At 51.6% G+C, this 12211-nt stretch overlaps 4 protein-coding genes across 4 annotated transcripts; 2 read left to right on the top strand and 2 right to left on the bottom strand.

Annotated features, from left to right (window-relative positions):
- Nucleotides 1-64: 64 nt before the first annotated feature.
- BU26DRAFT_505073 (uncharacterized protein) lies at nt 65-1540 on the bottom strand (the record flags this gene model as incomplete). Its single annotated transcript, XM_033826823.1, has 1 exon — nt 65-1540. The coding sequence occupies one exon, from the start codon at nt 1538-1540 to the stop codon at nt 65-67; it is 1476 nt and encodes a 491-aa protein (XP_033683961.1).
- A 3025-nt stretch (nt 1541-4565) lies between these two features.
- BU26DRAFT_426620 (uncharacterized protein) lies at nt 4566-5057 on the bottom strand (the record flags this gene model as incomplete). Its single annotated transcript, XM_033823686.1, has 2 exons — nt 4566-4741; nt 4877-5057. Coding segments are annotated over 2 exons (357 nt in total), but the record flags the coding sequence as incomplete, so codon positions are not given.
- A 1650-nt stretch (nt 5058-6707) lies between these two features.
- Nucleotides 6708-8296, top strand: BU26DRAFT_530976 (MFS general substrate transporter; the record flags this gene model as incomplete). Its single annotated transcript, XM_033830991.1, has 4 exons — nt 6708-6862; nt 6914-7478; nt 7515-8098; nt 8173-8296. The coding sequence occupies 4 exons, from the start codon at nt 6708-6710 to the stop codon at nt 8294-8296; spliced, it is 1428 nt and encodes a 475-aa protein (XP_033683963.1).
- A 1935-nt stretch (nt 8297-10231) lies between these two features.
- BU26DRAFT_484093 (glycoside hydrolase family 7 protein) lies at nt 10232-12060 on the top strand. Its single transcript, XM_033825840.1, has 5 exons — nt 10232-10948; nt 10996-11066; nt 11123-11274; nt 11322-11594; nt 11649-12060. Exons 1-5 carry the CDS (start codon nt 10352-10354, stop codon nt 11903-11905), a joined length of 1350 nt encoding a protein of 449 aa, XP_033683964.1. The 5' UTR covers nt 10232-10351; the 3' UTR covers nt 11906-12060.
- Nucleotides 12061-12211: the final 151 nt, after the last annotated feature.

The raw sequence follows: 12211 nt of genomic DNA on the forward strand, positions 1-12211 counted from the left end.
CTGCTCCGAAAGAATGAAATGGTGACTATTCTACATAGGTGAGATCGGAGTTCCCAAGAACCCCTCAACTGCTCCCAGTTGGGGCTACTGACTTCTTCCTCACATACAAAAAGATATCATGGAAATTTGACTTGAAAGAGAGGCTATACACCTTCTTCACTTCCTCCCAGATTTCCGTCTCGTTTGGCGTATCATGTGGCAGCTCTGCTGGGACGATGGGGTATCTTGCCATGAATTCATGATACGACATGCCCATCACGTCTTTGGTGTCCCCAAATTCCTTTATGCTACAGCGTCTCTTGTAGGCGACGAGGTTCTTGGTGGGTTCGGCATCGATCCAGCGCGTATCATCCCACTCCGGCCTCAGATAGTCGTCCTCGATCTCGTCGCACAGCATTGCAGCCGGGCCCCCGACTTCCAGAGTCAGATCTGCGATGATGCCGCAAACGGGGGCGCTAGGCGCAAATGTAATCACAAATGTATTCTGGCCCACTTCCAAGAAGGCTTCGAAGTCCGTGGTGGTTTCGATGGAGAGTGTTTCTTGAAGCACGTGCGCGCAATGCTTGCAATACGCCGGATCTTGGGCGACGACCCCGATGTTCTTCTGTGTTCTTTTAGTCTTCTTTAGCTCTTCTAGAACCTCGCGGACGGTGTTGGCTGCCATGTGCTGTACGAAGCATTTCGAAAATCCGTAGTGTAGGGGCCCTAGGGCAAAGCAAATAACCTTATCCACGTTCTTGAGTCGCTCCCTATGCTCCTTGATGTAGGATCGGAGCCTATCCGCTAACATTTTCCAGTGGCTAGCCCAGTGCTTTGCATCCTTCCGCTGGTCCGCGGACAACTCCCTTATGTGCCTCCACTCATGAACGAAGTCTATTCCGATCGGCTTTTGAATGTTTCTGCGCCACACATAGCGCTTCAAGTGGAAATTCCCGGTTTCCCATTCGTGCATCCAGAATTCCCACGGCGGCGTTTCGTAGGTGTCGCACTGCCTCCACAGGTCGTGCTTAGAGAGCGGCATAGGTTCCAGATCATACAGACACTTTTGTTTCGGGTTATCGGTCTTGATGTCGTTATTGTCGTCGAAATTTTGGGAGAAGGCAACGACGCCCAATACTCGCACGATGAGCTTGTGCCTAGGTCGCACTTCCGGGAACGGAAATGTGTGCCATTCCCCGAAGATGTCGCGGACGCGATAGATGCCTCCTTCGCTGAAATCACCGAGAAGTCGGTTTAATCTCTCTATCTCTTCCTCAATGTCCTTGGTCATCTGTTGCAAATGTGGGATCTCTTCGGCAGTGAACTTATCTTTTATCACGGGCAAGGCATTGGCCAGAGGCCTTAGTCGCCGCATGTCGTTCCACATGTGGGCGGAAGCTTGCAGCTTGCTTGCTTCTGCGATAGTTTCTCGACTCCAAATCGTTCCTGGGGGGTCTCCATACTTGTTGGCCCACAGATATGCACCGGTGATGTTGCTTTCCGTAGTCCGTTGTTTTGGCTCGGGCTGTGGACTTGGGGAAGACCGTTCGCGTTTGCTCATTGCTAACTTCGAGGGAGATGGGTGATGGGGACACAGTCGGACAGGAAGTCAATATAGGGACGTTCGTGATTCTCGATGGACGATATCGTGGCTGTCAAGAAGCAACAAGTGTGAAAGGAAGAACGCTTGCAGGCGGGGCAGCTGGACGCAGCTTGTTATACTCCTGTAAGACTGTTCCACTGACGCATTGATGTGGTTGATGAATCAAGGTGACTCTGCGCTCGAGACAACGAGACATAGCGTACTTGGCCCTAATCTGAAGTCAGAGTCCCATTTGGCCATTTCCACCAACCTTGGTGATGGTATTCAATTGCTACAACGACGCAAAGCCAAAGGAATAAATGGAGCAACGGATGAGTGAACTCAGGCCTTGAAGGGAATATGCAAAGATGTCTCCAGTCTAATGTTTTCTCTGTCTCAGCAACCTTGCGTCAGCGTGTTCGCACTAGCAAGGTATATATGGGCATCTGGTAGCTGTTTGTGATGGGTTTGTAGGGGTCGACCTCAAATTGAACGTCCTCTAGACTGACATCGGTATTTTCCGGACGCCGATGGAGAATCGCTGTGTTGGCTAACTCCTTGTTGGAGTAGCTCTTTTCTTCACACGCCATCGCTAGGTCTCGCCGCACTCGCGCAGAAGAGACGCTGATTTCTATCGCGAGTCCAAAGTGTTTAATTGCTTCATTGATGTGTCAGGAGCTCCGAAAGCACACATCAAGTTGGCTTTGCCAAACCGCGTTTCCCTGCAAGCCGGCCCTCTTCACTGCCTTGAGTATCGTGTCGAGTGGAAGCGGATACGGGACTGGGTCTGAGCCATGAGGGAGTGTGTGGCTGGGCGTACCGCATTTCTCCAAGTGAGCCTTTTTCGGTATTTACAGCGGTTATCGGGAGGAACATTGCTTACGGCCGATGCTCGCATAACAAGGTCTACTTCTGGGTGTGCGGCTTGAGGGTGAAAAAGATGTTCTCACTCAATGATTGGACTTAGCGAGCGATCATATTGGGGGAAGAACGATCACGGGTTTGCTGCAACACCGAGTCCAGAAAATGGTCTCGTCGTTTAGTAATGTCCATAAGAGCCACAAGATCAAGTTGGGTCGGGGTCATAGTACTGGAGATGCTGACAGCGTGGCCTTCACGTGCAAAGGCCAGTGCTCTTGCGCGTCTGAGCGCAGAGGACTAGCAACAGCCGATTTTTCGCCAGAATCTGGGTTGACGAACATGTTCAGGTAGGTCGCAAGGAACGTGGAGTGGGCTTCCGAGGTGAAGATACCGACGCGGGGATCATTTCCATCGTTAGCAGCAGTGCCGTACTCTTTTCGAAAGTATGGCGCAATGGAATCGGGGGCAAGAGTAATGGTCGTCGTTTCGAATTCTGAGTCATACAGGTTGGCGCGGGTCCGACGATGGAACACTTCGAGTACATCCGCCGTGAGGTCGTCATCCCGATGGAATTTAATAAGCAAGCCGTATTTCTTTGAATCTCTGCCTCCAACGAAGTGATTGTTCGACCGCTCGGTGAGGTGATGTGCAAAGCTGCAACAAGTTCCGCGAGGGTCAAACAGGAGCCATAGAGGAGTCGCTTTCAACTCCCTTGCCTCTTCCGCTTCGAAAGTCGAAGCGCAAGCCCTTAAGAATCTCGATGCGGAGGATTTGATGTCCTAGTTTTCTGTTCGAAGTGGGTGAAGGGCATCTTCGAATGCCTCCAAACCGAGAACCTAGATCATAGCATAGGCCAACTGGGGGTTGATCCCGGACTTGGAATGCAGTGAGTGATGGATTCGCGTTATCGAGTAAGAAGCGGCATCCTAGAAATAGGAGACGGCTCTTGACACTCTCAACCACAGGCCATGGATCGGAATTGTTTCGTAGGCTTGGCCTCGAGTGTTGGGTATAACTTATCTCTGAAAATGTGTGTTGGGAAAGAGACCGCGGGAAAGGTGCTGCATAAGATTCTGGAGAAGGCTGATGACGGACTTTTGTTTGGTTGAACGGCCGGGCCTTCAACGTTGGAATGTAACACCCGTGCGGAGTCGTTGGTGGAACGAGCGCGATCAGAATGACTAAGACTTAAGCAAGTACACGGAGCCGCCATCATGTTCATCGCCCGGGGAACACGAAATGGCCCTATGACTCACATCAGTCGCCAAGCGAATGACTGCTTTGCGCAGCTATGACAGGGTCAGCTTGATGAAAGCCCACGGCTCGCGCGCGTAACAAGGTTTGTTTGAACGGCACGAACTAACGATAACGTCACCCCGAAGGCAATATGCAGTGCTTGGAAATTCGAGCTTGAAAAAAGATTGCCCGCGATGTCCAGGAAAACTACCACTCTTGCACGATTATAGGGACGGCGGCTTTGCTAGGAAAGGTCTGAGGGTCCGTCCGGATTCGGGATTGAGTTCTAGTGCCAAACGCCTGACCACATGGGGTGTTCTCGGATAGCCCGGTTGTGATGTAACCTGGCCGATATATATCATCCGTGACCACCCCTGAGTTTGAACCGACGATGTCTAGTGAGATCAGGATGTTCGCAGTGTCGCCTGAGGAAGGGCTGTAGACCTCGTCCTAGCGCGCCGCTGTTGTGGTAAGGGTACGCGCAAATACTTGTAATAGAGCTTCGGCTCTGTTAAGGTATAAAGGCATTTGAAAATCGTTTAGTAAATCCGTCTGCGAGAGGGGGGGACGCGATGCAGAGAACGAGTTCCCCCCTTTGGCTTGATAAACTACCTAGGTAGCCATTAACTAAGTTGCCACAGAGGCTAATTGACAGAAGGGCTAGACACCGCTGGTTTTGAGAGCTGAAGCCAAGTGGTACTGTGCAGAGGCGAGAAACAGGCGGCGGGAGGCGTCGGAGAGTCGCGCACACACTAGAGCAATTTATCCACCACATCCCCCTTGCTCTCCCCAACTAATACCCACCATCACCACTCACAGATTGCCCGGCAGCCTCGTGATCTTCGTCAAATGATCACCATTCAGGATCTTCATGACCTTCCCTAACCCCTCGTAGTTATAATCTTTCTCATTCCACCTGTCCTTGCTCATCCAACGTCAGCGTAACCAGCGAATTCACTTTCTTTGGCATTGGCATTGGCTTCGGAGTGTATTCCTGCTGAAGCTTGAAGATGATTTCATCCGACTCGGAAGATACCACTTCCATCTTGATAGTGCGCGTTCTGGCCATGATCATGGCTATGCCTATCTTTATGTTAGTTCGACGTGCTGCATGGCGTGACGAGCCGGGAGTGATCGATCACATACCATATGTTGGCGGATATATAAGTTGTCATAACTGAAAGAGCAGAAAGATTGTGATCCTTTTGCTCCTGAAACCATACCATTGCCCGGCTATCTTATATCTCGTGTCGCAAAAGCTCCATGGGTCGTCGTAGATGGCTCCGGCCGCATACACGTGCATGTCTTCCTCGCTCGCGCTCACAGAATACAGGTTGCATATCGACTGTACGATGCGCTCGCGTTCTGGCTCCAGGGGAATTGACTTCTCCGGGTCTGGCTATAGTCGCCGCTTGACGAGGCGTTTTGGGACGGGTCGCGGTTCGACGTGAGCGCCACCGGATCTGGCCTCTTTTCGAAGTTTTCTTGCAGTTCTGTAGCCCTGGTCGACATTTTCAGTTTTCAGTTTCCAAATTCTAGAGAGGTAGGTTGCGCCGCCTCCAGTTATTGATGTTTTCATGCCGGTGTCGAAAACAGCAAGAGTCGTGACGTCATGAGACTATTGTTCCCACCTGGGCAGGTGCCCTGTGCCCCCTATTACGCCTTCTCATCTTCAGCCCCAGTCATAGGCCTTTCCCTTGAGAACTCGTTGAGGGTGCGCCACTGCGACCCCTGAGATAGCATGGGGTTGAGAAGAAGGCACCCCTCCCAGCCACCGCGGCCGACTGCCTAGATGGTGTAGTGGACATTGCGCCCGCCGCATATTTGGCGTAAGTGCCCTCTCGAAGCAACATTTATGCTTCCTGACGCATTATGAATTGTGGCATGGGGGTGACTATTGTGGATAGGATGAAGTACACTCTTGTAGTAAGCATGAGAAAACTATTCAGAGCCCCCACAAAGCGAAATTTTTGATGGATTTAGCATGACGAAGTCCCTAGAGCACTCTCTACCCGTACCCGTAACGTTCGCAGACCGTATTTATGCAAACTTGCGCCGCCTCTCGAAGTCCGGTAGACTTTGAGCCTTTCCTTTCAATCACGCAATCACTCCGCTAACTCCTCGCTCAAGCCAACTCACCACGCTTTCTGGTTCCATTCCTCCAACGCGATGTTTGAGTACACTTGGCCTGAATCTTCGGTAACGTAATGCTCAAGGTCTCTCACGGGCAAGGATCTTGCTGCGGGTACGAAGAATTCAGCATGCTTTCCTTGGTTGGGAGTAGATGGCAGCTCTCAGGAAAGCCGCACGGACAACGCAAGTGTCACTGCTCCTTTGCGCTTCTTCTCCGAGTTCGTATCCTGGAAACTGTATCGAAAGCTCCGCCCAGCCATAATACGGCGCGGTTCTCAGGATTCGCAGTAATTCGAAGTTGAAGAATTCCGATTTGAGAAATCGACGCACGGTAGGTGAGAGTGCGATACCGAGTAGAGATTGCTTAGGTTCCCAACTGCGATAGGTTCAGGGAACGCTCGTAGACCCTCCAATCTCAACTGCTCTGCCTTGGAGCTCATCAGTGCCGAGCGTATCGGACCAGTGTCGCGGATCCGCCGAACTCCATACCGGGTGTTAAGCGCTGACCTCATCCGGCCTCGAGAGATAAGATCAACACTTTTGCAATTTATTTTACTATCGCCCTCCTACAAGCGGCCGCCGTCGGCGCGCAATCAGTCATGTGAAAACTCGTGCCTCAATCAAATGTGGCACAGTTTCTGAAATCCATGCAACCGTCACCCATGTCTTCATGAATCTGTGTTTAAACGCTTGAAAAGCTTCAAACGCCAGAGGAAAGTGTGTTCGTGTCGTCCAATTCCCTTTTTCTTAGCATTGGAGCTGCTCACCCGCAAATGGACACCGGACCGTAAGACCGAGCAGGCAACAAACAAACCAGCGATAAGGCTGTTCATGCGACAACTGACTCCAATCTCTCCATCCCAAACGGCCCGCAGGCAGAGGATCCCGAGGACCATGTTTCTGAGACTAATTCCGGATGGAGGTTTTGGATGGTTATAACGAGTCTTGCGTGACCTCTCTCCTTACCGCCATCGAAGGGACAGTTACGGCTACGGCTCTGCCGAGCATAGCCCGCAATTTGGATTCTAGGGAGCTATATGTGTGGTTTGTGAACGCCATATTTCTGTCCAGGTAAGTCACCGCAGAGCATATGTCAACATTTAGATGCTCACTGTCATGAAGCGCAGTAGTGCAGCCGCTCTTCGGGCAGCTAGCCGACGTATTCGGCCGAAGATGGCCCTGCATATTCTCCGTCGCCGTTTTCGCACTCGGTAGCGGTATCGCAGGCGGATCCAATTCGGCGAGCATGCTCATCGGCGGACGAACCCTGCAGGGGATCGGCCTCGGCGATGTGAACATGCTCATAGACATTATCGTCTGCGATCTTGTTCCACAAAGAAAGCGTGGAAATATCATGGGAGTAATCTTCGCTGTTTTCGCTGCCGGATCATCCCTTGGCCCGTTTATTGGTGGAATACTGGTCGATCATTCTTCCTGGCGTTGGGTCTTCTATCTCGGGCTACCTGTCTCTGGGGTTGCGCTGCTCTTGCTTATTCTTTTTCTCCAAGTGAATTACGAGAAAGAGGCAACTATGATGACAAAGCTAAAGCGTCTGGATTATATCGGGAACGCCATCCTCGTAACCTCAATGGTTTCTATCCTGATCGCGCTGACCTACGGAGGCACTCTACGATCATGGTCATCCTGGCGAACCATCCTTCCTTTGGTCCTAGGTCTTTTTGGCATGGTTGCGTTCCACACCTACTAAATGGCGGGATGGCAGAAAGAGCCCGTTATGCCTCCAAGGTTATTTAAGAACCGAACTTCGGCGATCGCATTTGTCTTGGTCTTCCTGCACGGCATGATTCTCTACTGGGTTACCTACTTTCTTCCAGTGTTCTTTCAGAGTATACTGCTGAGTAGCCCCACCCGGTCCGGAGTGCAATTTTTACCTACAGCCATTGTGGTTATACCCTTCGCTGTCATCGCTGGTGGCCTTGTTACCTCAACCGGTCGGTATAAGCCTTTGTGTATTATCGGATTTAGCCTACAAAGTCTAAGCGTCGGGCTTTTCACCACCCTCAACTCTTCCTCCTCTACCGCGAAATGGGCCATCTTTCAAATCATTAGTGCCGCTGGAATTGGCCTCGTGACTACATCTATCCTTCCTGCGGTTCAGGTGGGGCTTCCTGAAAGCGATATTGCGCCATCAACCGCGACTTGGGGCTTCCTCCGCAGCCTTGGGTCTATATGGGGCGTCCCCATACCTGCTACGGTCTTCAATAACCAGTTCGAACGCTCGTCCGGACAGGTCAGCGATGTTGACGTGCAGAATATGCTCCACAACGGATTCGCTTACGAAAAAGCGTCAGCGGCCTTCATCAATAGCTTCCCGGAGCCGGTCAGGAGTGAAATCATCCTCACCTATGAGGTGCGCTCAGGCGCGTCTGGCAGATATCTACCATATTCGCCTGTTTCGGATTCGTCGCTGCGTGGGGTATGAGAGAGTCGAAGTTGAAGAAGTCTCTGGAAACGGAATTTGGTATGAAGAAGGACGAGAAGTAAATCGTACCCTTCCAGGACGCCTCCTCTCCGAAGGCGCCTTGGTCCCTATTTTCCACAATTTTTCTGGGAGGAAGAAGATGGAGAATTGGCTAGTCATAGTGGAAGCATGCCGGACCTTTATTGTTTTCTTCGGAAATGCATTACTAGTTTCCTACCTGAGCAGTTGAAGGGGCCGATGAGAGGCCTTCAATACGCGCTTGCACACTCAGATCCACAGCCTTTTAGAGCACGTATCCCTTCTCGACCTGACAGATCTCTCGCGAGCCAGAACCAAAAAACAACGTGGTATCGGGGGCGAAACTTCAGCGAAGCAAAGACACCTGTCCTCATCTCCTCCGTTCAGCTCACGAGCAATCATATATCCCGCTCTAGATACTAGAACCGCCATTTTTTGTGCTTTCTCACAGCAAAGGGCATAAGACGCTCGTAAGATCGATTTTGCGCCGCACATTACGGGTACCAACCCTACGACACGGCCACGCCAACCACCGGCTGAACTGCTCAAGCAAGCCGAAAGGCGCATGAAATTACAGCCAAAAATCAGAATTTCCTGCTCTATTCTCCTAAACTTGCCTACCAACACCTGAGCTTTGCGACGACCGTGTCGCTATAGGGTAGCTGATCATCCTTGCTAGCAAGCCTTGGACGGAACCCGCAACTACAGACACACTGAGGAAGGCTTACGGTTATGATTCGGAGAACGTATGCCGTACTCATCTCTCTGGCTCAGAGTCTGAGCCATAACGTGCGGGTAAGCGGCCCTTAGAGCTGGAGCCCCACGAACAATCATCTCCGGAAGCCGCGCAGAGTCGCCTGGAGGGTGGACGTGTACAATGTTCCCTAATTTGCGGGAGCAACGGTGTCACGCTATATCGGGCAGAATCTGCTCAGATCTGACCTGGTAGTGGTGCGGGGAGTCGAAAGCACGTCAAACCGCCCGGGAGATTGCTACCGCCGCTTCTCTTTCGCATCGTCTATAATATACCTTATAGATGAGTTTGCAGGTCTTCACACTAACCTTATTACCTAAGGCTTGTAAATCAGATCCTCGAGTCAGCAGCCTCGGAAAGCCTTAAAAGCGCTACGGTGAAGAAAATATCCCAATAATGTTTTAGCCCGGTAAGGCAGAGAAACGCCTTAGTCCGTATCCTGAGGTAAGGTGACACGAAATTTATGTAAGTTCGACCTGGTTGGTGGACAGAAAAAATTCTAGGGACGGGATTGGTCATTCTCTCGCGAGCCCTCAACACCACACTCTATTTTAGATTAATTTCTCTGTATACTCGGCGCACGTGTGCTAACATCTAGACCCTTCTACGCGTGTTCGGCCCGTGCGCGTGCGCAATGTTCCGACGTTGGATTTCAAAACCGGGTAAGCCAGACGACAAGCCCCGCGAACCCGGCTTATTTCAACCTCAGTATATGAGCTATCTGGATTGAATGTCACGATACCTTGACATCTTCATCGATACCACAGTACGTCACAAAATCGAAAAATTTGGGGTCGTCACATGGCTAAGGTGCCTCCTACTCTGAGTCGGTCTTTCCGCGTCATGATGCGACCATGCCTCCAATGAAGGACCCTATGAGTGGCTCCGTTACTAGACTGGGAGTTGCATTCCGAAACGGTTGTGGCGAAAGCCTTTTCCTTACTGTTTTCTGATCCTGGCGAGGACGGGCGTCGCGACATGGTGTGCGAAAACATTAATCTGATTTCTCTTGCGGGTACAGAACCCACTCACCGAGGGGACCTTTCTCGAGAATACATTCTAGTCACCTCATGACCAAGCGGCAATGGGATTCAACGATCCGACTCCGTCGGTTCCTCGAGCTCCGCGACTGTATCGAGCTTCATAGTCATACGATGAATCAACGTCGACATCTCGAGCCTCATGGGCGCAATTAAATTTTATCAAATTTGACCAGATTGATCGGAAAGAGTTAGGTTGGGCCGCGGTGAAGGCACCAACTGATAGAACATATAAGACAAGACAAGACCGGTGAGAGATTGCGTTGTCTGCTCGACAAGCTGCACTGATTGCTTCATCCTCCAATATGCTCGCATTACTCCTGAGCTCGCTTCTCGCTCCTCTGGTTGCCGGCCAAGCCGCCGGGACCTACCAAACCGAGACGCACCCAAAGATGACCTGGAAGCAGTGTTCCGGAACCGGAGGGACTAACTGCCAGACGGTGAACGGAGAGGTGGTTGTCGATGCCAACTGGCGCTGGCTGCACGTCACAGGCGATTACACGAACTGCTATACAGGCAACAAATGGAACGAGACCGCCTGTCCAAACAACGACAAATGCTCGCAGAATTGCGTCCTTGAAGGCGCTGATTACTCGGGCACCTACGGAGCCACGGCTGGAAGCGATGCCCTCACGCTAAAGTTCGTGACGCAAGGCTCATACTCCACGAATATCGGGTCGCGACTATACCTCATGAAGGATTCGAGCTCGTACCAAATGTTCAACCTGATCGGCAACGAGTTTACGTTTGATGTCGACGTGAGCCAGCTCCCGTGTGGCTTGAACGGCGCGCTCTACTTTGTCGCCATGGACTCGAAAGGCCAAGGAACGGCGGGAGCCAAGTACGGCACAGGCTATTGTGATGGGCAATGCCCGCGCGATTTGAAATTCATCAATGGCAAGGTGCGTGGGAACCTTCACTCTCGGTTCAAGGCTGACAAGCCTGTCAGGCCAATGTAGAGGGCTGGAAACCATCCTCCAACGATCAAAACGCCGGTGTTGGAAACCGTGGGTCCTGCTGGTATGTAGTTCTGAGCCATGCTTTGCAAATCACCCGGACTAAACCTGCCCGCACAGCACGGAGATGGATATCTGGGAGGCCAATTCCGTATCCCAAGCGCTCACACCTCACTCATGCGACAGCGCCGGCTTCCAAGAGTGTACCGGGGACGCATGCGGCGGTACCTATTCTGCTACGAGATATGCTGGCCCGTGTGATCCGAACGGATGTAAGTGCATATACCTATATTTGTTACTAGTAGACTAACGTAATCAGGTGACTTCAACCCATACCGCTTAGGTGTAACCGACTTCTACGGCAAGGGCAAGACCGTCGATACCAGCCAGCCTTTCACCGTAGTCACACAGTTCGTTGGTTCCGGCAGTTCCCTTTCCGAGATCAAACGTTTCTATGTCCAGGACGGCAAGACTATCGCACAACCGGAGCCTAAAGTTTCCGGTATCACTGGCAACTCCATCACCCAGGCCTGGTGTGATGCTCAGAACAAAGCCTTCCAAGAGGACGTGTACCCATTCAACGACCATGGAGGTAAGCCCCGTGTACGTGGCATTGTGGTCGATGCGCATGGCTAACCCAATGAAGGCATGGCGTCCGTAGCCAAGGGCCTGCAGAGGGGCATGGTCCTCGTGATGTCCCTGTGGGACGACCACTACGCCAACATGCTCTGGCTCGATAGCAACTACCCGACCGATGCGGATCCAAGCAAGCCCGGTGTTGCTCGTGGCGATTGCGCTACGACCTCGGGCGAGCCGTCGCAGGTGGAATCGCAGTCTCCAAACGCCCAGGTCAAGTATTACAACATCAAGTTTGGCCCGATCGGCTCAACGTTCAAACAGTAGATGGGCCTCCTAGGGGGCGCTGTTTTGGGCAGGGATGATGTAGATATGCGCGGTACCAGATTGTATATAGTTCGCCTTTGCTAGGAGCTTCCCGCTCTTCTTCATATACGTCCGTCATGATATGGTGTCATCTGCAAGTGCAGGGGCAAAATGTGAACCTTCGAACATTCTCTGTATCCTACGCAATTTGATATATATACTACCATTATCCTAGGTACGCCATTCCACGCCTTGTTTTCAGTCTTGACGAACGTTTTGATTGAGCTTCACGCCAGTCTAGGGAGTTTAGACCTTAATCAAATGCCT

Source organism: Trematosphaeria pertusa (assembly GCF_010094035.1).
Source record: "Trematosphaeria pertusa strain CBS 122368 unplaced genomic scaffold BU26scaffold_7, whole genome shotgun sequence".
NCBI classification, from domain to species: Eukaryota; Fungi; Ascomycota; class Dothideomycetes; order Pleosporales; family Trematosphaeriaceae; genus Trematosphaeria; species Trematosphaeria pertusa.